Raw genomic sequence first — 26,235 nt, 5'->3', positions numbered from 1 at the left:
TAGCTACTCTGCAATCCCTAACCTAGGCAACAGCTTTACCAAAAATGTAAAAAAAAACAAAACAAAAGCAAAAAACGACAAACAACTAAATATTAACAGCAATGTCACACAAAACTGCTCAATATACACACATACATATACAAACACACCCTTTAGGACAGTTTAAGGTTATCTGACAGAGGCAGTCCTCCAGAAACATGTTCCTGGCAAGAAGGCTGCTAATTATAACAGTTATTACACGACATAAGGCTTCATATTCACAATGCCAGGCAACAAGTCTAAGCAAAAACACCAGTTTATCTGTAGATTTCTTGAAACCTCATCAAGGAAAAAAAAACATACGAAAACATCAGATGAGTTTCTCTTCACACCCTGGGCAATGTTAGCAATAGATTGATATGAAATTACACAACAGAAACCCTTCACACTGGATTCTTTAGGTCAAGAAAAAAAACCCACACAGGGACGCAGGATGACCCCTTTTGTTGCACAGTTTCTTAGCAATACAAGGGTTAGCTGTGACTGGAGCTCTGCCACCACCAACCAGTAATCTATATACGCCCTCATTCTTACAAATGTATCTAACACCTGAATTATACATTTTTGCGTTGTGATTATGATGAATAATCCAAGCAAAACTTCAAAGATTAATGATTTGACCTGCAGTATGGCATAGCCCCTTCCTCCCCAAATCAGGCGATTATTCTGAACCCTGCAATTGTGCCATCATATGCAGAACTCTGCTCCCTCTTTATACGGATAAATTTCTTTAGCCTGTCATACACATTAGGTGGCTGCCGGCAGAACAAAGCTCCAGACGATCCTTTGGCCAACAACCATCATGACCAAGATAAAAATATCCCCAGTGGATGTTCATTACCGATTGGGTTACTTGCATTTTTTCATTGCGTTTGTGTGAATTTTTTTTTTTTTCTAACATGCATTATCGTGTTTTTGACATTGTGCTTTTCTCCGTTTGTTGTGTCATGCTTTAAATAAAACTGCTTTGTTTTTCACTCCCTGGTATTTGACACAAGCACTTTTTTTTTTTATGCATTTCTGCTGCGGAAACACGCTAAAAAAAAGTATGCTTTTAATGTAACCATGGACAAATTCCCAGAAAACTCAGCATACCCACAAGATAAATGGACATGCTGTGGATTGGAAAAACGGACCACAGGCAAGTTTATGTAGCATGAAAAAGAAGCACAGTGGGCATGAGATTTCGATAAATCCCAACCACTTTGCTTGTACTGTAAAATGCTGCGTTTTTACAGCAGCGAGAATATGCAGCGTCAAAAACGTGATAACAGCTCACCATGGGCACACAACCTAAATACTAAATGTCAGTGGCACAATATGCAAATGGAACCCATGCCAACATGATTTTTATGGTGGCACGATCAATCAAGATCGGACAATACGGTTATATTTTCTAGCGCTAGTAACTTTATGATAGAAATTGTTTCCAGTTCAAATAAATCACAACTTCTAAAGTCGCATTTATAAATCCCCATGGAAGAACACAGAGAAAGCTGAAGTCCTCTGCGACAAGCCAGAATAAACAAGCTGACAATGTCATGAAACTCGAGGCCCTGCCCAGAAACTGCAGCCGCTCATTACAAACACTTCTCTGTCATGAGACATCAGGTTTCATCACCGGCACAGAGCTTATCTGCCAGTACATCTATATACGAGGAATGTTCACCTCTGCCCCGGGGCATTCACTGTATCTGCACGCAGATACCGACCTAACAGCATGCAGATACAGCCCGACCGGCAGTGTCCCCAGGACTGTACCGCAGTAACCCAGCCCACTTGTACAAACATGTAATATAAGTGAAGGCGAAAATGCTCTGTGTGCGTGAGCCGCTAGGCGGGCAAGTTTAGAGAGTGAAGTGATAAGCCACATACCTGGCTAATAGTACGGAAACAATCACCCTTTATTATGGTATTATATGCCAGCTATTGAAATGAATAACCAAACATAAGGCAGTCAAGTGGATCCCGCGCATGGAAATTCTCTATTACGCCTTTTTAAATAAAAATCATATAGGCACCCAACATTTGAATATACACAACTAGATAAACCCAATTTTTCTGGCTACGCCATAATTCTCACCGATACCTTATAGCACCAATTTGGCATATAACCAGCTGATGGGATGGGTGATAACTTGCTCATTGCTGGGTGTCAGACTCCTCAAACCAAACTGATCCTGAGATAGGTGATGTAAAATGGTCCCACTAGAACTGAGCGCTGGCAGCAAATGACCAATGCCTGACTCATTGTCAATGGGACTGCTAGACCGAGGATCAGGGAGGTTCCTGGCGGGCAACCTCCCTGAGGCTATACTCTTTCAAGGTGGACAACTAACCACCCATTTTACACAGACCATTCTGGTAATGGTTGTGTAGGTTTGTAAAGTGTGCCCCTGTTACACCACAAAATACAGTGACTTAACAGTATGACCATATGACAGCATCATGCCATCATAGACTCCATTTTCACTTATAATTCTCTGATAAAATATTGAAAAAGATCACGATAAAGATGGATTATCAGCCCACTACAGAATCTGCTACAGCTGCTGCCCGATGAAGTGTATGGAGAAGAAAGGGAGAGGTTGCAACTATGATAGAGAGACATACAGACCATGCTGCTTCTAGCAACTGATTTCCACAGTTCATCTTCTGATACGCTGTGACATTTCAGAGAACCCCCCCTCCCCCCCCAGAAAAAAAAACAAAACTTCACGCCGCTGGGCCAGACTTACCTGGCTGAGATCATACAGCCAGTGCTTGATACATGAAGCCCAATTTACAGGTAGCATGTTATCAGCTGTCAGGTTAGGCCTGTTTCAAACATCCGTTTTTTGGCATCCGCCATCCGTTTTTTGCATCAGTTTTTGTGTGAAAAACGGATCCGTTTTACCGCAAACGGATCCGTTTTGACGGATCCGCGGTAACCGCTAATGGAAGTCTATGGGACCAAAAAACGGATCCTCCAAAAAAATGGCGGATCCGTTTAACGGAAAACAACGGATTTGAAAAAACGGAAGTGTGATCCAGGCCTTACCCTTTAAAGTGAACCTGTCAGCATGATTTTGCTTAGTAACCTACAGATAGTATAATGGCGCTGACCTGGTACTGATTAAAATCATACCTTGGTTGATGAAATCCATCTTGTGGTTGTTTAATTTTTTTTCTTCCAGGGGTGGCCTGTGGGGGGGGGGGGGGGGGGGGTTTCATGTCGTGCTCTGCTTACATATTCATCTGTAGGGGCTTATGACAGGTCACTGATCCCTCACTGACCTGCCCTCTATGTTACATACTGCATATAATATTGTGGGGTTAAACAAAACAAAAAAAATTAACTTCAGTAAAATGGCACATGCGCAGTAGCATCCATCACTGCAGGAGGCGCCATTATGATTGAGGGAAAAAATTTTAACTTCAGCAAAATGGCACCAACGGCAGCAATTGTGCAGTGGCATCTATCAGCGAGTGATATGGTAGATGCGAATGAACATGCGCCATTTTGCTGAATTTAAATTGTTTTTCTCTAACCCCACAATAATCTATGCAGCATGTCAAATAAGCGGCAGGTCACAGATCAGAGACCTGTCATAAGCCCATAAGGATGATTATGTAAGCAGGGCACCACAATGCCCCACCCCAGAGCACGAGCACCTCATTAACTGAAAACTACAAATGCAGATCAAACAACCACAAGACGGATTTCATCAACCAATGTATCATTTTAGGCAGTATAATGGCGCCAACCTGAAATGGTCTGAAGTTTACGGTGGACAATCCGGCTGACAGGTTCGATTTAAAATCCTAAATGTCACAGTACGATTTTACCCTTTCTGATGAGACCTTTTAGTTTCCTGGACACAGACTGAAATATTTTACAGAAACATGTGAATCCATGTAGGATGAACAATTAGAACTTTTGGACGGACAGTAAAAATGTTATGCTATGCCATCAGCCATGCATACACACACCACTTCCAAAACCAGAATAAGCATACAACAAAGATAAGCAAATTTTAAGAAAAAAACAAAACAAAACACTGCAGCAAATCAGTATATATTACAACAAAATATGCAAAATGCAAATATACCTGAAAAGAACTGCGTTTTTCTAAGGTGTGTTGCAGTACAAGAGAAAGTAAACCATCACTAAACAGGCTATATAAATCATTTAAAGGGCCACTTTAAAGTACTGCAATACTGGTTTAACAGGTATCTATTGATAATGGCACCTACAGGGCATATTTCAAGGAACTTAATTCATGCTGGAGGGAACAACAATATTAATACTGATACTAATTGGAATTCGCACATCAAATTGTTATCCTCATATTATTATAGCATTGTGTTATTAAAGATGCCCATTTTGCCTTTTGCAGTGCAGCGACTTTCATGACAGTGCGGTTAAGAGGAGATCCAAGTTAGTCCAACAAATTTTTTTTTATTTTGGCTTTTAAAAAAAACAAAAAAACCTCAAACTTTATCCTCCGGTTTGCAGCCGGATTGTCCTTAAGAGTCCCTGTCGAATCAGTTGCTGTGGGCAACTGCACCGTTGTGCCACTCGTAGGTGTGTCAATGGCTTTGCCTTCTCTGGTCTGTGTTCAGGCTCATGCAGTCCTGTCCTGCATAGAGCCTACTGCTCTGATGCTTGCAAACCAAATACTCACACCCAATCCTCAACTGAAAGTTTCAATGGTAATCATGGACATGGGCCATTCTTGGAGTGGGGGAAAAAGATACATCCCACTACCATCCTGCAGATCTCGCCAAAAATAAAAGCCCATGTCAGGTTTTCTTAAATCTGACTTGGTCAAATAGTTTGACCAAATCCACACTCTTATTATGCATTGTAACCACAGCTGTGGCTGTAATTATAATGTACTCCAGAAGGTTCAGTATGCCTCTATGCGCATCTTGGGGGACACAACAACCCTCGTATAGGATTCCCCTCACTGCCTCACACTTCTACACAGCTAATTGTTCTGTTTTCCTTTAGGTCTATGACATCATGTAATTAAAAACAGACTGAGACCTTCTAAACTTTATGTAGAAACAGGAGGTCAATTTTCCCTGTATGAGTCATGAGTCACTGCAAAGTCCCTGTCGTGGGGGACGAGAATGTAGTTGGTTCAGTAGTTGAGGAGTATCAAATGCAGTGGCAAGAAACTTGGTTTCTACATTGAGAAGAAAATAGATGGGTACAAAGGCAAAGTAAGCACAAAGTGCTGTATAATATTGATTGCAATACACTAAGAGGATAAAAACTTTGATAGGAGAAGGACTGCTTCTTTAAAGAGGTTGTACCAGCTTAGCAAGTTACCACTATTCTTTTTAGAATGGAGCAACGTCTGCACATGCACAACACTGCTCCATTCATTGGCTCAGATTCATCAATACCAGCATTGTCAGATGCTTTAGATTCATTAGGAGGTGCACACCCCTTCATGAATCCAGCAAGTCAGAAAAGTGTTGTGCGCCTTAACACAAACTCTACTTTAATTGGAGTAATAGAATTTAACTAGTGGAACTGCCACACCCCCATCTCCAATCGGCCCACTTCAACAAAAAATGGCACACGACCGTCAAAAGTTGAGAAGTATTAGGGCAGCCTCATATAGAGAAAAAAAAACGCAGCTTTTTGTGAGAATTCTGGGGTAAAGCTGACCTCTGTATGGGTTTTCCATCAGTCCCTTTTTAAATGGACCACTTCACATTCTAGAGATCAATGGTAGTCCCCACAAGCAACGAGTGATCATCAGTCCTGAGAAAGGGTGATCAAGCTTTCCCAACTTGGCAATTTAATGTAATCACGGTGGCTCAGTGGATAGCACTGCATGCAGCCTTGCAGCGCTGGAGTCCTGGGTTCCTATCCCACCAAGGACAACATCTGCAAGGAGTTTGCATGTTCTCCCCGTGTTTGCGTGGGTTTCCTCTGGGTTCTCCGGTTTCCTCCCACATTCCAAAGACATACTGATAGCGAATTTAGATTGTGAGCCCCATCGGGGACAGTGATGATAACTGTAAAGCGCTGCGGAATATGTTAGCGCTATATAAAAATAATAAATTATTATTATTATGAAGCACCAAACCAGGACTTAAGCCCCCCATATATGGTACATTACACCAATGGCGACCAAACCCGTCAATAGACACAGCTTCAGCCGAAGCCAACGTGTACTGGGACCTTTTGCAACAGAACCAAAGGGAGAGTTTGATCGGATGTGTCCTATTTCAGACTCTCTGGGAGAACAAAGCGTTTGGTAATCAGTTGCCACATATCTGGCAATCACCTTCTCATAGAAAAGAGCGTTCCTGTATATACGAGACAAATCTCTGCCAACAGACATCTAATATTTATGGGTGGCTTTATTCGGTTACCCCGGATTGCTGTGAAATCATATAGAACCAGCCATTTTGTGATCTTACCCACTCCTCCACGTTTGGATCTCCCTGTTCCTCAGATGGCATTTTCTTCCATAAAATGTTTGACTTCCCATACGTGTTGATCTTCCTCCTTGTTTTCACAGAAAAGAATATGATAATGGCAAACGCCACAACGATCAAGAACCCAAGGACAATGGCAATTGCCTAAAAAAAAACAAAACAAAAAAAAAAAAAAAGGTGTAGTTTAAAGACTTTAGCTATACATGGATGCTGGCCAAATACATAAATGTCATAATTAATCCAACTTTGTGGCATGCACATCAGATACCTGGGGGGGAAAAAAAAAAAAAAAAAAAAAAAATCAGTAAGAGCAAAAATGCTGGCCCTTTTAGGATTGTTAAACTCCACTAGGTCACCTTGTAAAATGCTGTGCACAAAAACAAAACAAACACTGCTGTTCTAAATCTGGCATTTTTTTTGTTTTGTTACTGCACCAGTCTGTTCCTGGAGGTGTGGCCCTTCTTCTATGTATATAGTCTTTTCAGCCAACTGGGCATGGTCCTAAAATTTCAATGACCACACCCACTTGACTAAAAGGCTAGCTTTACATACAGAAGAAAAAAAAAAAAAAAGGGGGTGAGGTGGGGAGGTCATATCTCCAGAATGAAAAGGTGCAGGACAAAAAACAAGTTTCAGGATAACAGTATTTACACAAGGGGGAAAAAAATTGTTTTAACATATGCCCAGGTGGTTCTATGGCACTGAATATACTCAATCCTCTACCTATATTAACTCTATACTGTCATGTATAATGTAATCTAATTGTAAAGAATAGGTTCCAGGGGTAAAGAGTCGCGTATGGACAGTTTATTTTTTCACAATGGGAGGGAATTACATTTCTAGAATTCGCACATCAGCTCAACCAAAGTTCAAGAGTTCTTGAACAAAATCTTATGGCGGCAGTTTTTGGGCATGAGTGGGAGCTGTAGATTGGGTGGTGGTCTTGAAGTGGATATCTACACTCGCACCACCTCCTCCAGGAAAATTAAAAAAAAAAAAAAAAAAAAAAACCTGCAACAGCATAAAGATATCCATGCTTAGAGATCTGGTCAATTAGAAAGTGCATCCAGGAGTAATTATACCAAGAATTTTCTGGAAATGCAGAACAATTGTATCATCTCCCGCATTCTTTTCACTCAGCATCTCTGCAGTACAAACACTATAATCAGAAGCAATGAGAAGACTATACAACAAACAAAAATCCTTCCCCGAAACAATCAACTGGATATTATTACTGCTCTAAACACAGTTTTGGATACTGGTTTAAATGTTGCCATCATGAAAACAAATATCCACATCTGAGATTTTCACATTTGGCACACATTCTTACCTCTTGTGGTTCCACCACACAGTAGTGATAGAGATACTGATTAACGAACACCCCAGTAGTTACAGGAGAGTAGAACTGGTTACATAAAGATACAATCTGTGTGTAGAAGGCCGATCCAGATGCTTGAGCTACAGGATTAACTCCTATGGTATAGACAATCGTAGCAATGAAGACCAATCCCCCCATGATCCCGCTGACGATCATGACAATCAGGTAGAATTTTCTAGTGGTGGACGTCTGGGTTCTCGTTACAGTCATTACAAAGATTACCATGCCACATATGAAGCAAAATGCAGCCATAGCAAGAATGAAACCTTTGGCAGCACGAGGATCAGTGTAGTTCCCTCCATAAGCAAAGCCGTAGCCCATTTGTGAACTTCCAAAACCATAGCCATTGTATGCACCAGAATAACCAGAGGACCCTCCTAGGCCATATCCCATAGACTGTCCAGTGATGTCCAAGTCCCATGGTAACGTGGAAGCCACACACGCAAAGATTCCCACACACATCACCACAATGAGAATGGCCATTATCTTGATGATTCCTGGTGGAGAACTCCACCTGTAGAAGTGCTGGATTTCATCTTCAGGGTAATAGGAATATGCAGGCTGTGAGGGCATCTTCCCTCCGTACATGTCTTGGCTGGGGGCATAAATGGATGGCTTGCTGTAAGAGAGTGAACATTGGGTTAGAACAAGGGAAAACAAGCCATTTTCACAATGCGGGTTAATTGCAAAGTCATTGAATCACTAACCCTTTACTTGATCTGATAGCCAGACACGCCACAACTTTTATCCTATGCCATCAATAAAAATATATGTGGCTCTGGTGGGACAGGAAGCAATGAGGACTTTGGTCACCTGAACACTGAGGCCAGATACTGGTTGTGCAGAACAGGCAACAGAGAAGGTTAAAAGCAGGAGCGTACACCTTAAGCCCCCGTCACACAGCAATCTCGCTAGCAAGATCACTGCTGAGTCACAAGTTTTGTGACACAACGGCGATCTCACCAGCGAGATCGCTGTGTGTGTCACTTATCAGCGACCGGCCCCCCTGCCGGGTATCGCTGATCGTGCTCGAATGGCCTGGTCATTTTTTTGATCGTTGGTCTCCTGCTGGCCAGCACGCATCGCTGCGTGTGGCAGGCGGGAGCCCAGCGATCTGGTAACCAAGGTAAACATCGGGTTTCTAAGCGCCGCTTAGAAACCCGATGTGTACGTTAGATACCAGCGCGCTGGTGCATGGAGCTGGTAACCAAGGTAAACATCGGGTTTCTAAGCGCTGTGCGGCGCTTAGAAACCCGATGTTGACCTTGGTTACCAGCTCCTTGCACCAGCACGCTGGTATCTTAACGTACACTGTGGGTAACTAAGCGACGTGCGTCGCTTGTTACCCACGTGTCGCTGTCCTGATCGCTGCCGAGATCTGCCTGTTCGGCAGCTCACCAGAGATCATGTAGCGACACACCAGCGATCCTGGCAAAGTTCATATCGTTGTCGGGATCGCTGGTGAGTCGCTATGTGTGACAGGGCCCTTACTTTAGCTCATGCCAATCCCTTCCTCCTGAAAAGTCTATTTTAAATTTAAAAATATCTTAGAAAAAAAAAGTGATCATTCAGATAAGATATGACGGAATCAGGTACAGGCTGATAAATACAAGTCATGTCTGGATCATAAAACACTTTGTTCTCCAGTGCACCATAGCCGACATGACAAGAGAAAGACATGGAATGCCGAAGGAAACCTTAGAACGTAGTAATCCGAGAGTCTCAGGACGAAAGTCTGTGTAGGGCCTCTTATCTTACCGAGTAGACTGTATAGGTACTGAATAATAAAAGGTTTAGGTTTGGGACTGCAAAACCTAGTAAGCTGAATTGTACATGATATTTGCTATTATATATAACAAACGTTATATAAGCATGAAAGGAAAAAAAAAAAAAAAAAAAAAATGAAAGTAATGTACAAAGACCATTACGGCAATAACAGCCATCTCCTGGATTCACTGTCAGGAGTAAAAATCAAAAATAAATGCTATATTGCCCAATGTTCTGTATGACTCTGACCCATTAATAGAATAACTATTACAAGTGCACGGCCACACACTTATCACCGATTCATTACTTAATAGGCAGTTTCCCAGAGTTTGCTGCTGTACCAAGTAAACATTTGACAAGCAATGAAAGTAAATACGTACTACTCATCTGGTCGATAAGGTGGCGGACTTTCAAACGGCCTGGAAGACATTTCTGCAAGCAGGGAGGATGGTCACTGATACCTTTAGCTATAGACAAAAAAAAAAAAAAAATCAGTTACAAGAAAAACAAATAATATATGTTACATATAACCAAAGTGTCAGGACCCAAGTACAAAAAGATTTTCATCAGACAGACAATATCTGCAGCTAACTGCTAATTAAAAATAAAACCACCCAAGGGGATTAAAAATAGCCAGGATAATGGGTAAAGCAATAGAGCAGGGGTATATTGACCAATGTCAGATTATTCGATAAATAGCAAATTGGTAGAAATAATGTATTAAAACCTAGCTTTTATTCAGCCTTTTAAAATCAAATACAAAACAGGTGCACAGAGTGCTGGTGTAAAGTGCTCTATAAAAAGAAACCGTATTGTACCGCTTCTGTGTCCTAAAACAAAGGACAACAACTGGTTATGTAAACTATGCCACTGTGTCCCATTATATGACAGGTGTAATAACCGTATAGACACAGACAAATTTCTGGACCTATAATGTATCTGTAAACCACCTACAGCATTAGGTCTCTGCCATTGGTAATATTATTTCAAACACGCAAAATGGACCTTCAGTTATCCAACATGTCTCAGCATAAATCCATGTGCGCTACTTATCCAAACAGCATAAATTGCATATTACTCATGGAACACAATTTATCAGGGTAAACACTTCCTCAAATTAACATAAATTCTAAGACCATTTGTTATGTCATTAAGCTCCTATACGAGAGACACCACCGAACTTCTATTGAAACTTGACAACATCGAATTGGACACCGATATGATTTTGGGTTCAATAGATGTGGAAGCCTTATATTCATCCATCCCCCTGAGAAAGGGTTGATGGCTGCGGACTATTACCTGAAAACCAGAGGCCTTCAATACATGAAACATAACACTTTTGTTAGAAAAGCCCTAGAGTTTTGTCTCACGAGGAATTATTTATTTGATGGCAAGTACTTCCACCAGCTCAGGGGCACCACGATGGGTAGCCCTTGTGCACCTTCGTATGCTAACCTGCTCCTGGGCTGGTGGGAGGAAAATACCATTTTTGGTGAACACATCGATGTGGCGGAGGACAAAATTGTACTTTGGCTCCGCTACATCGATGATGTATTTGTAATATGGAAGGGTGATGAGAACAGTTTTGTTAATTTTGTAAAAGGCCTTAATGAAAATGATATCGGCCTCAGTTTCACCTCTGAGGTTAATGCCAACAGGTTATCTTTCCTGGACAGTCATTGAAAGAGGAGAAAATGGTCGATTGGTAACCAGAACCTACAGGAAACCGACCTGTCTATTTGTGTCTATACGGTTATGATACCTGTGATATAATGGGACACAGTGGCATAGTTTACATAACCAGTTGTCCTTTGTTTTAGGACACAGAAGTGGTACAATACGGTTTGTTTTTATAGAGCACTTTACACCAGCACTCTGTGCACCTGTTTGTGGTTTTTTGTATTTGATTTTTAAAGGTTGAATGGGAATAAAAGCTAGGTTTTAATACATTATTTCTACCAATTTTGCTATTTATCGGATAATGGGTAAAGCCATTCATGGCATTCATTTTCCATTTGTGGCTGTATTACATATACAGAGACAGTATGCACAGATATAGCTGAAAGAATACAATTACTTTTTTCTAGTTTGCTTCAATGTCCAATTATTCTATGCAACTACACAAGTTTTCATGGATTCTTTTAGCCATGGGGAAAAAAAACAAAAAACAAAACTACATTCATGATAAAAAAAAAAATCATTTTATTGTGCAACAGTCTCAGGGGAGAGGCTTTTTTGGTCCTTTAACCCCTTAATGACAGCCAATAAGTCTTTTTACTGACCTGAGATATAAGAGAATAGCATCCCAATACAGGTGACAATCCAGCAGCTGTCAACTGTACATTATAGCTGACAACTTTGCTGTATCACAAATGATCGGTGTTGGCACCGTCCATATCTGTTTAACCCCTTAGTTGCTGCTATCAGAAGTGACTACGTCAAATAAATGGTTAATAGATTGTGGGGGCTTCCGCTTTAACCTAATTGACACACCAAGATCATGATTGTGTGTTTCTGATGTTTGCCATAGCAGTTTATGGCCAAATAGCGGCCTTAGAGTCTCCAGGCTATAGTGGTCGGTTCAGACGTTAGCGATATTTAGGTGGTAAACAAACACTTTTTCATTCCTGCTATACCACTTTGCATTAATTCCTGAAAATCACCTGAAGGGTTAATAAACTACCTGACAGCAGTTTTCAATATGGCAGGGGGTGCTGCTTTTAAAATGGTATCACGTTTGGGGTTTTCCAATATATGGCACCCCCAAAGTCACTCCAAACCTGGATAGGTCCCTCAAAAAAATAAATTTTGTAAATTTCCTTGAAAAAAATGAAAAATTACTGCTACATTTTTAAAACCTCCTAGAATGCTAACAAAATAAATTAGAGTTTTAAAAATGGTGCTGATGTAAGGCAGACATGTGGGAAATGTTATTTATTAATGATTTTATGTGGTATGACTATCTGGATTAAAGGGAAAATCATTCAAAGTTTGAAAATTGCAATTTTTTTACATTTTTGTCAAGTTTCTGATATTTTTTTATAGATAAACAAAACATATCAACCTAAATTTATCATTATCATAAAGTATAATGTGCCACGAAAAAAAAAAAATCTCAAAATCACTGGGATTTGTTGAAGCGTTCCAGAGTTATCACCATATAAAGTGACATTGGTCAGAATTTATAAAATTGGCCCCATCACTAAGGGGTTAAAACCCATGTTTTGGTAAAATCCATGTTGCAGAATTGTCCAGTGATACAGCATGTTGTGCTACTTTCTCTGGTAAAACATGGAGAACACAATGAAAACCTAATGGACCCAAGTATTGTATTGTTGACTGGTGTGTATCAAGCGACGGCTGCAACATTTCTGTGAATTTCCTGCTTCGCTCCCACAAATTCAGATAAAGAATGAAAAAAAAATAAATATAAAAATATATATATATATATATATATATATATATATATATATATGCGCCAAGACCTGACTACGTTTCATGACAATTGACAGTGTGTTGCCAACAATGGACTGACTGTACAGAGGTTCAAGGTAACATTGTTTAGAACAAAAGACCAATTAGAACAAAAGACCTCTTGAACCAGTCAAAAATCTTAATAGTCGTGAGCACAGAGCACCACTACTGTTCAGGTAATAAGCATAAGCTCCTTGTGACCTGGAAATTGCTACCTCGACAAAATTAGATTCTGATTGGAACAAAAGTCAATTTTCCAAATAACATCAATTTCATAAGATTACACAACTAAAGCTTTAAAAAGTGAAAGCAAAACAGGTTTATGAGACACAGCTTTCACAAAACACAAACTACAGCACAATTTCAGACCCCAAATGACTAATGTCCAATCACGTTGACCTGCAAAAAGCAGCAATTTACTCAGTGATGAAACCACAGTTTGCGATATGACAGCCAGAGACGGGCGATGCTTTCCCCAAAGGATTTCTGCGTTTCTGGTAACATCGTATACATTTTATTTTGCTCCGCTCCCTTCTAGCCTGTTTAACGCATAAAGTGCCCCATTCATCAAGACCGACGAGGGGATGTGCACGTCTCTTCATGAATCTGGAGTGTCTGACTAGCGGCACACACCTCTGTGCGCTACGCCAGAAATCTCACTCCAGTCATGAATTAGACAAGATGTGGAGTCCCACCCTCTTCACCCATTTTTGGTGGAACTTAGAGAAACGTGCACCAAAAATTGCTACATTTATGCATAACTATGAGTTGCACATAAATTTTGTACTTTCTAAGGCTTTTACACCAGAAATGTGGCCTTCAAAGCCTTGATGAATTGGGCCCATTGCATCTTTACAGACATCACTCACAGATGACCAAATCAGTACAGACATAGGCCAAGTTTAAGCACAACGTATGTGCCCCAAACGCTCAATACGTCACTTCCCCTACATAAAGGCCTTCGCCCTCCAACCTCTAGTATTCTGCCAAAAGTTGCACATTGATAAAGTAAACTGTTACAACCCAAAAATGTTGCTTATAAAACAAAATGGTTGTGTGTTTGAGCTCACCACAATCATGATGAAGGGTCCTAATTATATATTAAAAAAAAAAAAAAAAAAAAAGGTGGTGGGACGGTGAGGCTTTATTTCAGTGTTTATGGGTCCCCATACACATTAGTCAGCTCACTGTCAGGCGGACTTTCCTCTCACAGGAATGCTCTGCTCAGTCGAGTGCTCATGTTCACCATGAGAGAACCGCTGCTGATTCTTCTGTCACTGGCTTATGTCCTCAGGGAACAAATTGAAAATTTATGTGTATCCAAACACCTGTTTGGAGGAAGTTGGTACGTGAAGGGCTACACTTTGTCTGCAACAAGCTTTGAAGGTATTGAGTTCAACCTATAACCCAACATGTAGGTGTAGGAATGTGGAAAACAAATGATATACTGCAAGTTTTTCCAGAGCATCAGAATCTCATCTGTCATCAGGTTCAATCACTTCTAGTCATCCATGAAATGTAAAATGTGATCAGATCAATCCACCATTTTTATTTGCTTCATGGTCCATATCAAGAACTGTTGTGAACGAGGCGCCCAAGTACGTTAGTAGGTGTTGAGATTTTTAACTTGATTCAATAAACTTAGTTTTTATCCAGTTGGTTGTGCTGGAAACTACCCTCTTTTCTTATTCCTGTCAGCTACAATCACCAACAGGTACGGCACCCACTGGTTTCTAATTACAGCAACGGATCCATGTATACTACCAGCATGAACAGCTCCAACCTTCCCCCTCTCCCCTACCGTTGAGAACACTTTTTGCAGAGATCAGCATGGGCAATCTAACCAGTCGGCAGCTATATGGAAAGCTGTGACACATTGCGTACCAATACCCTTCTCTGAAACCCAGCATTAAAAGAACAATGCGCATACAAAAGAATCCAACAACTTAAGGACGTGATAGTCACATCCCAGATCCCATTCAGAGGCTTCCCAGGTCCCCACAGGATTTACTTCTTGATCTCCCTCAAGAGCACATGGAAGGACTGCCTACCTAGTCTTTGGGTCCCGTTTCACTTAGCGACGCACCAGCGATCCCGACAACGATACGACCTGGTAAGGATCGCTGGTGCGTCGCTAAATGATCGCTAGTATGCTGCCAAACAGGCAGATCTCTTGAGCGACGCAGCAACGATCCAGCAATTAAACACAGTGATGCATGCTGGCCAGTGGGACGCCGACGCCCAAAAAATGGCCCAGGACATTCCTGCACGATCAGCGATATCAAGCAGGGGGGCCGGTCGCTGCTGCGGGTCACATGTAGCGAGATCGCTGTTGCGTCACAAAATCGGTGACGTATTAGCGATCTCGCTATGTGAGACGGGGCCTTATGATTAGCCATGGTATTAGTCAACCAGACATTGACTGAATAGGTTAATATATACCCAGTCTCATTTTAGTTTTTCAAAGTAAGACAGGTATATTAAAAAAAAAAATAAAAAAAAAAAAAAAAAAAAGGGTTTTATAGAGATATGAGATTGTTAACAGATTCTGCTGACAAATATTTTGTCAATGTCAAAATTGACACCCTGCGTATAGGCAGATCTCTGGTTTCAAGGCTATGTGCGCACAGTTTTAGGTCCAGCGGATTTTTCCGCGCGGATTTAGAAAAATCCGCAGGTAAATTCTCAGGTCAAAAGCGGTTTACCTGCGGATTAGCCTGCGGTTTCACATCTCCACAATGGAGAAGGTGTGAAACAGCTGCGGATTACGCACAAAGAATTGACATGCTGCCGATTTGAACCCACAGAAAAATCCGCAGCATGTGCACAGCGTTTTTCAGTTTACCATTGAAAACAACGGTACTGTACAATGCACCTAAATCTGCGGATCCGTAGCCGAATCTGCAACGTGTGCACATGGCCCAATAGGCGGTGGAGAAAGGGAGGTTTGGAATGGACATTATGAGCATTGTCCAACCTCTGGAAGCAGATCAAGGTGGATATCAAGTTGGAGAAAGATTAAGGATTGCATAGCTGATAGTATGGACACATGTAAAGCTCTATAGACCAGAAATAGCTGTTGAATGAATTTCTGCAATGCTGTCTCTACACTAGAGGGTCCATGTGCTCTTTAAAAATGGGACAGATAATAAGTAGCAGTCAGACACACACACACACACACACACACACACATATAATGTGCATTATTTGGAAGAACCAAGGGTTGGGCAAGTTTCCTAGTTTGCTTTATAATCTAGAAGGCTCAGAATGTGATTTCTGACAAGACTGCATGTTTTGCCTAGGTCACATCAAACCAATAGCTCTTGAAAACCACTTTGCAGAATTGCTGCATATTTGATGCGCTAAGAACAAAAAAAGCTCCATGAAACTCCATTGCTCTGTTGGTGCATGAATGGTAAGTGTGACAAGTGGCAGCAGATCAGGTTGTTGTGGCCTCTGAGCATTCATACACAAAGAATATTATCCCCAATTGGTAATAAATCATTATATACAACTAATCCAGATTATTACGAAGTGCGGCTGTCCTGGTTGGAATATCACATGCAGGTGTTTAACACTTGGCTTTCCACCTCCTCATGGTCCGCTCTTAGACAATAGGTCTATAAAAAGCTTCACAGAGAAGCAATGGCTGCAAACATTACATTCCTTCGCTCTCTTTTCCTAAAGGAACACACCAAGGATCCTGCTGTGATCATCAGAGCCAAGACTGTAAAGGGCCAAGTATGCATTATACTTGGAGGAAGAAGGAGCGGCCTCTTTGTGGGGGTTTTTCCTGACATCAAATGTGCCAACATTGTTATATGTGAACACTTTAGCTAAGGAGAGGTTACAAGTTATTTTATCGTACATTTAAGACTGTACCAGTCGACAAGCGTACGGGTATAAGCCTTCATCCCGATCATGAGATCAAAGTGATTACCAACCAAAGGAATTTCAGTACTTGGCTGCCAACTATGATATTTTACACAGACGGCATTATTTTAAGAACCCAAAACCTAGAAAAACTCAAAGGAGATTTCACTAGAAACTACACAGCTTTCTTGCAGGTTTGAAAACAAACTACGGTAGATGCACGTGACTTGTGACATTTCCTGGGGCCATAAACTTTCATGCTTCCTTATTGTATATTGTCGACATTTTTACAGTGTAAAGTTCGCTTCTTCGCACTGGGACATTCAACTCAAGGTTTAGTCATTGAAATCTGAGTCGCAGGAGATTGAGAAAAACAAGTGATCACAATATTCTGAACAGCAACGGCTCCTCGTACTTCTATACAGCAATAGACAATGTCACACATAGGATCATTAGGTCCGTGGCACCAAAATAATTTGAAAAAGGTCTTCTAAAATTGTATATAATGGAGAAACACACTGGTCCCAACGTTAAGCACTTTCTGCTCGGATAAAAAGGTACACGTAGACTCTCTCGGAAGTCCACATAAAACTAAGAATGGATACACTGACCATAATTAATAGATCGTTAAAACAAGAAAAGTATTAGCTCTCCCAACTGGCACTAGTTCTCCACTGGTGTGGTAAAGGTGAACTGGGAACCAGTTTTGTAGTTCACTTACTGGAGTTAGATGAATGTCCAAGCAATAGAGTCCCAAGTTGAGAATCCAGAGGAAAAACTTAAGGAGATCTTTAAACTTTTGGCACAAGTGTTAATGAAGATTTCTCTTAAACTAAGCCACAATCCAGCACACGATAAATACTTTTTAGTATTCCTATATATTCCAATATATAAGGATAACTAAAAAAGGGGACAATTCCTTCAACTAACAAAACATGGCTTCTCCAGTTCCTAGCAATCCTCTGTTACTGCCCATGGAAATGTAGTGTTACATAGTGACCATTAAATAAAAATGATCATCATCAGTGTAATGAATGGATAAGCTGGATCTACTAACTCCAAGCACCTCCCAAGCAGTAGAGCCCCCTTCACCCCACCCCATGTTATTAAGGATTAGACTTTAAATTGAAAAAAAAAAAAAAGAAAAGAAATAAGTTCTGCAACACATATATCACAACAGGGAAGTTCTTCAATTAATGTGATCTGATCAAGCACAGCACTGAAGGAGCAGCTCTGTGCAGGAAAGCAAGTCAAGCAAGATATAACAAAGAACAAAAGACCAAAGACACGTTGCGTGCGTCAGTCTAAAGTTGTTGGAGCTAAATAACAGCTTCAAAGCAGGAACAAATGAAGGAGACCAAATGAACGGCTACCACGACGGTTATTGGAATCTATATTATGTGACAACACGGTTTATACCCCAGTCTAGCATTTCTCCACGATCCTGTGTGCTTGGCGATCATTGCATGTTACTATAAACCTAAATCGCTCAACTGTACAACACCATTTAAAAGCAAACTATTCCATTGTCCACCAACTTAATGGGGCCCAAATAAAATAGGACAACACAAAAAAAAGCGCTCAGAAGCTTTCCACTCGCGTCAACGGTAGGATGCAAAAAAGTGAACGCCCCATTCCTGTTAAATACATAAGGCGGCATTTGGACAGCACTTCACCCCAACATCTGTCTTGCCTCCTAGCAATTTCAGCTTTTTCTTTGTCGTACACCAGGGAGCATTGGTTTTGATATATTTGCCTTCGACAATATCTCTCTTTGTATGTCCAATACTGCTGACAGGAGGCAAAAGGGGCTGGAGATCAGAAAAGCACTTGTGGCCATTTTTCTTCTGTTCATTGGGAACGTACGTCCATTTCCGAGTTCCTATCACTTAACGTCTTGTGCCTCTAACGTGCTAACCCAGTGATGGAAATCTGCCGTATATTATTTACTGGTAAGAAGAAGAAAAAAAGCCCACCTTTATTTTGGTGAGCAACCTTTAGGTTCCGCTCGCAAGTGTCAGATTGGCTCACGAATTCAATGCTGAAACCTGCATCAATTTCTAGGTCAATTTGTGTCCCGTTCAGTCGACGGGTTTTTGTTCAACCAGATCACCTGCTGCAGCGTACTCCCAAAGAATTCAGTACTTTGTGTGAGGATCACTACACTATATGTGCCATTAAAATAACAGACACCATCATGGAGCAAATTCTATAATGGGGTCCACCAGAGCTGTTGGTGTCCTGCATGCAAGGTGTGAGGCAGTCAACAAAGGTAAGTGCACATGGCGTCTTGTTTCAGGAGGGATTGCTCCATAACCCACCTAAAACGCTAAGAAGAATGAACACACGCAACGTAAAAACAACTCGCTGTGCACACGGTCAGGCTTTTTGAGAGTCAGGTTTCCAAAGACAAGAAGCCGTTAAAAGCAGGGACTTGACCATTGTTCAGGCGGTTTCTGCTTGGATGTTGCTAATCACTAACTTGTACAATACAAAAAACACAAAAAAAAACCCAAGAACCCCACAAGAAATGGCCAAAAAGACGCTTCAAGGAAAAATCACCAGTGTTCCCTGAAGCGTCTTCTACTTGACCGAACTGGTGTGCACATACTCTTACAGAGGGGTTTTCTGTCCTAGAGACATTGCTTCTAGAGGTGAACGACGGACTGCCTCCACGGCCATAACGCAGTACTCCGTGTGCCGCCAGATGGGGTCCATATAACAGGCCCCTCAACATTCACGACTCATGAGGTGTAAACAGTATCTGACAAGAAGTATGATCTGTGACACCGTCAGGACGTGCCCGCGCCTGTAAGGAAGACTTTGTGATGATTATTTATCCTAATTTTGCATCTATGACCAAATGTAAAACAAACCCTTAACAGCGATGGGCTCCGTCCCAAGGGAAACGTCCCCTGCTCCTCTGGGATCAGCTCCCGGCTTTAGGAGGATATTTACTAAGAAAACACAGGCACAGAATAGCAATGTGGACAGACAGGTGCACTCTCCGGCAAGGGAACAAAGAAAACCCTAAAACAAATATGGACGTAGATTGTAACAAGCACTGATCCCACATCCCCCCAGGTGAGGACCCCATCATCGGAGAAGGGTGAATGCTGGGGCTTGTCGTCCCACAAGTTCTACAATGTCACAAGCAGGTGATCTCTCAGATCTTCTATCCACAGGAGGATTTGTGATCACAGAAGATCAGGAGCCTTCTCACCTCTGTCAGCAGCCGAGGGCTCCTCAATGTCCACACGAGAAGGGGAGACTTTCCGCACCACCAGGCAGCGCTGAATGTTCTTCTCCACAGGCACTACTGGAGGCTCGGTCCTGGCGCTGCCTCCCCTTTCTCAGTGCCTCTCCCCTCCCCCACACCCCGGGGAGCCGGGCGTGGCGGCGGCGGAGCTGGGTACACCTGAAACTCGGCAGAACAGGTTTCGCTGCCGGCTCCTCACTCCCTGCAGGGACCGTGCTCTTCCTGCTGTGTGTGACTGCAGCCTGAGAGGAACCGGACAGGGGTGAGGGCAGGTGCAGCGGACATTGCACCTCTGAGCTCCAGGTCACCATGTGTGTGGTGGGAAACATGGCGGCGTGTAACAAAAAAAGGGACACTTTATCACAATGTGGTGGACACAATTGGAACAATGTAATTATTCAGGACACATTAACAGAATAAAAATCACCTCAGAAGGTGTCTTTCTCATGAGTTGCTCCAGTTTGGCATCGTGTCTTCTGGGCGTTACACAGGGACTCAGACACCAACCAATAAAGGCAATATTACTACAATAACCACACCACATATAAGGCGGCAGCCAGCAGTGTATTATGGGGTACATAAGAATAACCAATAAATGTAAATGTCAATTAAAATGAGGCCATGTCCACCCAAGCTTAGCCGGCAACCAACACTGGAGAGGTGACTGGTGGGGAGCTGCTTCCAAAATGCCTCTTCAGGTGGACGGGAGACCCCTGACTGGACACTTTTCTACTATATAATCGTCTGTAACGGAAATAGACTCTAGAATACCTGCTGCATTATCTTATAAGGGCTGTTCACCACTATGAGCGGTTTAAACTGGTAATATAGTAGAATAATGGCTGCAAAGCTGAATAAAATGTTGTTTGTTTTTTTGTTTCAGCATTTAATTAGTCTCCTGGGGTCCATTGGACCCCGAGCGAGTTTGTTTTCATCATATTTCCACAAGTATAGAAGGTAGGTAACCGTCCGTTTCTGTATCTTCTGAGCTCGGGCCCCGTATCTCCTCCGTGCATCGCGGTTTGACGTCGACTACACACGCCGCAGTGAGGTGCACGAGGCTAACGAAAGGTTAATTTTTCATCTCCGCTGCTGGTAGAGTAGCTTGCAAAGTTTGATTTCCCCTTCAACCATGGGGGCGTTAGGAGAGATTTTTCCCTGAGGGGATTTACTTTTTTCCCCTCTATGCTATTAATCAATCATAGGAAGAGGCTTGGTCCACACATCGAAAACGCATACAATGATCTATTGTAGCAAAAAAAAAAAAAAAAATTTTAAAATTGAACACGAGGATCTTAGTTAACTTTATGACCAGAGTGTATGAAGTCCACTGCCATAGCAGACCTTTTAATGCAAATCTGGCCCGCAGGGTGAGTATACTTGGCCGGTGACGCGGGGCTGTTGACCTGCCTGGCATCATACATGTAACTGGCATCTCCTAGATGCCAGTAAAGTTGAAAGCAATGATGGAGGAGGGAGCATCAGTTGACAGTTCTTTTCCCGTCATTCCCCCTCTCCGTCTGACATCTCAGCACAGCGGGCGAGATGACATCATTACAACGTTCCCGCTGTACCGAGGTGTGCAGAGGATCTAAAGACACCATGAAGAAACCGGAGCAGCGTGCAAATGGGCAGAGGTGAGTATTTATGTTTTTTTTAATGTGGGGCCTATTATACTGTATGGAACACTATATGGGGTTCATTATACTCTATTGGGCACTATAGAACCCATTATACTGTATGGAGCACTATGCGTTGCCCATTATACATTGTGTAGCACAATCTGGGGCCATTATATTGTATGGACGGCAATACAGGGCCCAGTTTATACTGTAAGAAGGACTATATGGGGCCCATTACACTGTCTGGAGCACTTTTTGTGGTCATTATTACTGGGGGTATCCTACTGTATTTGAGGGCACTTGCTTGCACCATATTTCATCTGTATTATCCCAGATTTTTTACCCTTTGTTATTACATATTTAAATTAGCCCATCGGGCCATATTCTCTTTACTGTTTTTACATAACATATTATACCAATATTTTATTCTAAGATCTATTAAAAAGTACTTTATTCGTGGCACGACTCCTTTAAGTTTGTTTCCATATGAAAAAGTAATATTTGAGAAGGAAAAACTTCATCAATTGTAGAAATTTTTTAAAATAAATATCAAGGTTGGCCAAGCTTTTAATTTTGGCTTTTTCTGTATTTGAGCTTGACATCCCTGTCTTAGTGGATCCATAACCTTGGCGACCAACAATGAAGCCATGCTGCACCAGCAGGTGAAGTGACCCAGGTGCTCCACAGCACCCATACTGCAAGGATCAAGCAAAGATCTCACTATTCTAGGTCACAGCAACAATAGCCACCATACAGCACCAACACCAAGTGAAAGGATCAGAAATTCTCACCTTCCACATTGTCTCAGACAAAACGGAGAACAAAATAACCAGAACCCCTCTGCAGTTTCTTAATTTAAAAATACCTGGGTCAAATGAAATGTGTTGTTACAAAATAAGACAACAAAAAGAAGAGGCAATATGCAATTACTGTAGAAAAAAAGACATGGACCGCACAACTAGAACTCATACAATGATCTATTTTGGCTAAGCAAACATTTACAAAACTGAACATGAGAATCTTAAAAAGGTTGTCCACTACTTTTTAATTGATGACCTATCCTCAGGATAAGTCATCAATCTGATCGGTCAGGATCTCACACCCGGCACCCCTATCAATCAGCTGTTATCCGTATCGGTAGCAGCTGCCGGACAACTGGCTGTCTTCTGGTTGTGGCCAAGGGTTGGTATTGCACATCCTCCACCTATTCAAATCAATAGGAGGCGGATATGCAGTAGCCTGTCATGGCCACTATCAGAAGACTGCCAGCTCTGCAAGTGAGTGGTTCCTGCTGGTGACCACCGATAACAGCTGATTGGCAGGGGTGCTGGGTGTCAGACCCTGGCCAAACAAATATTGATTACTTATCCTAAGGATAGGTCATCAATGAAAAAGTACTGGACAACCTCTTTAACTTTATGATCAGACTGTATGAAGCCCACTGCCACCAGCACGCTTCCCGTTTTGCCCAAGCGTTTTGAATGGGGTTCCTATTTTACTCTCAGCTTTTTGACTGCGACCATGTGAAAGGTGTGGATGGATTTTTTTTGTTATCACTCCACTTGGCCTTGGTGCTGTGTTGGATTTTGCACTGCTACATGGGAACTGAGGGCCCTTAGGTCGCTCCCCTGCTGGTGTGGTATTGCTTTGCCAGTGTTGCTGCATCTGTAATGTTATGGACCCAATAAGATCATCGATGTGACACTACAGTGAATTTACACATTTTGATCATAATGTTAACCAAGAACCTTGTGTTCAGTGTTGTAAATTTTTTATTAGCCACAATAGATCGATGTATACATTTTGGATGTGCATTCCATGTTTTTTTTTCTACAGTAATTGTGTACACTTCTCATTTTAATCTCCTGCTCGATTAGTACATCTAGATAATCTCATATTAATTTCTAATGTTATCTTGCTTTTTAAGCACAGCAGTTCCATGGTGTGTACATTACATATCAAAAGTAAATTTATTATGCATTGATTTAATGTTTAGTATTTGCCTTCCTGATAAAAGTAAATTCAGCACCTTGGCTCTTCCTGCAGGCTATTGTGTTTTAAAACATTGCCATATTTCAACCAGCTCTAGAAGCTGGGTGACAGCAGCGACACGTTGCAGGATCAACCTCACACAACTTGACTTGTGAAATAAGTGCTGGTGGATCAGTACAGAAATTGAGATATGGTGCAGATTTTAAATCCTCTGCAGGTCAATTTCCTATACAGATTTTCAGAGGATAAACACTGCAGCAAAGTGCCCAGCATTCACCATGGAAATTGGCAAGTAATTTGAGATAGATTATTTTACTGCTAACATGTGAAACTAGAGTTGAGTGAAACAGGTCGGTCAGATTCAAAAGTCGTCGACTTTCGCCAAAGTCGGGTTTTGCCGAGCGAAACCCGACCATAGCGTGCAGTCGGTGACACGAGCGCCAAAGTCAGATTTCACAGAATGCTTGCACGTGACTTTTTTTTTCAGCCAATGAGCAAGGACGTACACTGCGGGCAACGAGATGACGTGCAGCTTCGAGAGAGAGAGATTTTGCGCACTTTAAAAAAGCGTTCCGGCATGTAGGTGTCCTCCACTCCCTGCCGACTTTGCTTCCCCAATGACATGCATTGGGTTTCGTGTTTCAGTCGGACCTCCGACTTTTCCCGATAGTCGGTCGATTTCGTTCGACTCAACTTTTGAGAAAGTCGGGTTTCATGAAACCCGACTCGACCCTAAAAAAGGCAAAGTCGCTCATCTCTATGTGAAACTACACATATCCTACTGCTAGATCCTCCTTTCAATTGCATCTTGATTAAACACATAGGAGCCAATTCATCAAAGCCTTTATGCCTAAAAAGTGGTGTAAATGCATTAAAAATTAGCATTTTTTTTGCGATTGAGAGTTTTGCAAAAATATGTGAATTTTGGCACAAATTTCCCCACACCTACCTGTCAAATTCATCAAAAGTGCCTGCACTTTTTACACCTAAAATCCTACGCCACTCAGAAGAGGCACTGAATTGTGTCGTGCGCCTCTTAATCCATTCAACTTCTACAGCTCTAGTATGACTGATGTAGCGCTCTACTCTTCGGCTACTTCCCAAAATGAGCTTTTATCGCATTTTTTTACACTGCGTGTTTTTCCTGTCTCTTACGGTTCCAGCAAAGTGGATGGGATTTCTTATTTATGCTGCATAAACTCGCCTGCAGTGCTTTTTTCAAATCCACAGTATGTCATTTTCTCTTGCGGCTACACTCAGTTTTCTGTGCAGATTTTCACCATAGGCTTACATTAGATGCAGAAAACCGCAGGTACAAAACGCATTAGTTTTACTGCATTTCCACAGCAAAAATGCATCAGAAACGCATGTAATCTGCTCCTACGTTTGTCAATAAAATTCAGTGAAATCAAAATAACAAAGTTTCAAAAATAAGGCAGCTTTATTTAAATAATGACACACCAAACCGCAGCATAAAAAATGTGATAAAAGAGCATGTTAAAAAAATACAAATGTAGCCTAATTTACGTGGAGCAGTTTTCCTGAGCTATTCTCCTGTACTTGCGGAGAATCCATGATTTGTTCAAAATCTAAAAAAAAAAAAAAATTTTAGGAGGCAGATTCTATAATTTGCTATTTTTCTGTACCTGTAGATTTGCAGTATAGCTCTATTGCAGTATGGCTCTATAATTAGAGTTAAGAATTCCTCTGTTTATTTATTTTACTCACATAGTGCCAATAATTCCACAGTGCTTTACAGACGTCATCATCACTGTCCCCATTGGGGCTCACAGTCTAAGTTTCCTATCAATATGTCTTTGGAGTGTGGGAGGAAACCGGAGAACCCGGAGGAAACCCACGCAAACATAGGAGAACATATATCCTGGAGGATTTAGCGAGTAATCTTTTAGGCAGACATAAATTGCAGTTTAATTGAATAGGATTTTTTCTGTTTCAGAAAACACTTGTGGAGTTTATTTTATTATTTACTCATCTTTCCCGGACCCAGCTCTGAATCTCATTGGATGCTCCTGCTGTCTATTATTGTCTGCAGCGCTGATATCAGCAGCACTGCAGGCAATCAGTGAGCTCAGCAGCTTGTGCCCTCTACTCAGGCAAAGCCAATGAGCTCAGTTATTGGCTGCAGCACTGTCAACATGACATCAGCACCCCCAGCCATGAACTGGGGTAGGAAAGTACAGCCAAGTTTTCTTTTCTTGTGAAACAATCTGTGCCTAAGGACTCGTTTACAAGTCCTGATATTTCCGGTACTGGAAAAACCAGTACTGGAGATATACATGTGACAACCATGTGCTACATCAGTATCACATGTGCCGGCACCTGGGAATCAGCAGTAATGTTCGCGCTGTTCCCTGGCGCCGGGTAAT

The 26,235-nt window shown here is 41.7% G+C and overlaps 1 protein-coding gene across 3 annotated transcripts in view; it reads right to left on the bottom strand.

Annotated features, from left to right (window-relative positions):
- Nucleotides 1-20,924, bottom strand: part of OCLN (occludin) — a 34,520-nt gene extending 13,596 nt beyond the window's left edge. Inside the window, exons 1-4 of one of the 3 annotated variants that reach the window (XM_073584028.1) lie at nt 20,662-20,924; nt 10,009-10,095; nt 7,814-8,480; nt 6,466-6,627 (exon numbers count right to left, since the gene is read on the bottom strand). In XM_073584028.1, the coding sequence (XP_073440129.1) occupies nt 6,466-6,627; nt 7,814-8,480; nt 10,009-10,058 (879 nt within the window). In that variant the 5' untranslated portion in view covers nt 10,059-10,095; nt 20,662-20,924. Of the gene's footprint in view, nt 1-6,465; nt 6,628-7,813; nt 8,481-10,008; nt 10,096-19,851; nt 19,876-20,198; nt 20,540-20,661 lie in introns of those variants that run through there. The other 2 variants (XM_073584027.1, XM_073584029.1) reach the window with 2 other exon arrangements.
- Nucleotides 20,925-26,235: the final 5,311 nt, after the last annotated feature.

The sequence above is a fragment of the Dendrobates tinctorius genome, unplaced genomic scaffold, assembly GCF_039654945.1.
Source record: "Dendrobates tinctorius isolate UK_male_01 unplaced genomic scaffold, ASM3965494v1 ptg000083l, whole genome shotgun sequence".
Classification (NCBI taxonomy): Eukaryota; Metazoa; Chordata; class Amphibia; order Anura; family Dendrobatidae; genus Dendrobates; species Dendrobates tinctorius.
Note: the sequence above shows the minus strand (reverse complement) of the source record. Positions and strands in the feature narration are given on the sequence as shown.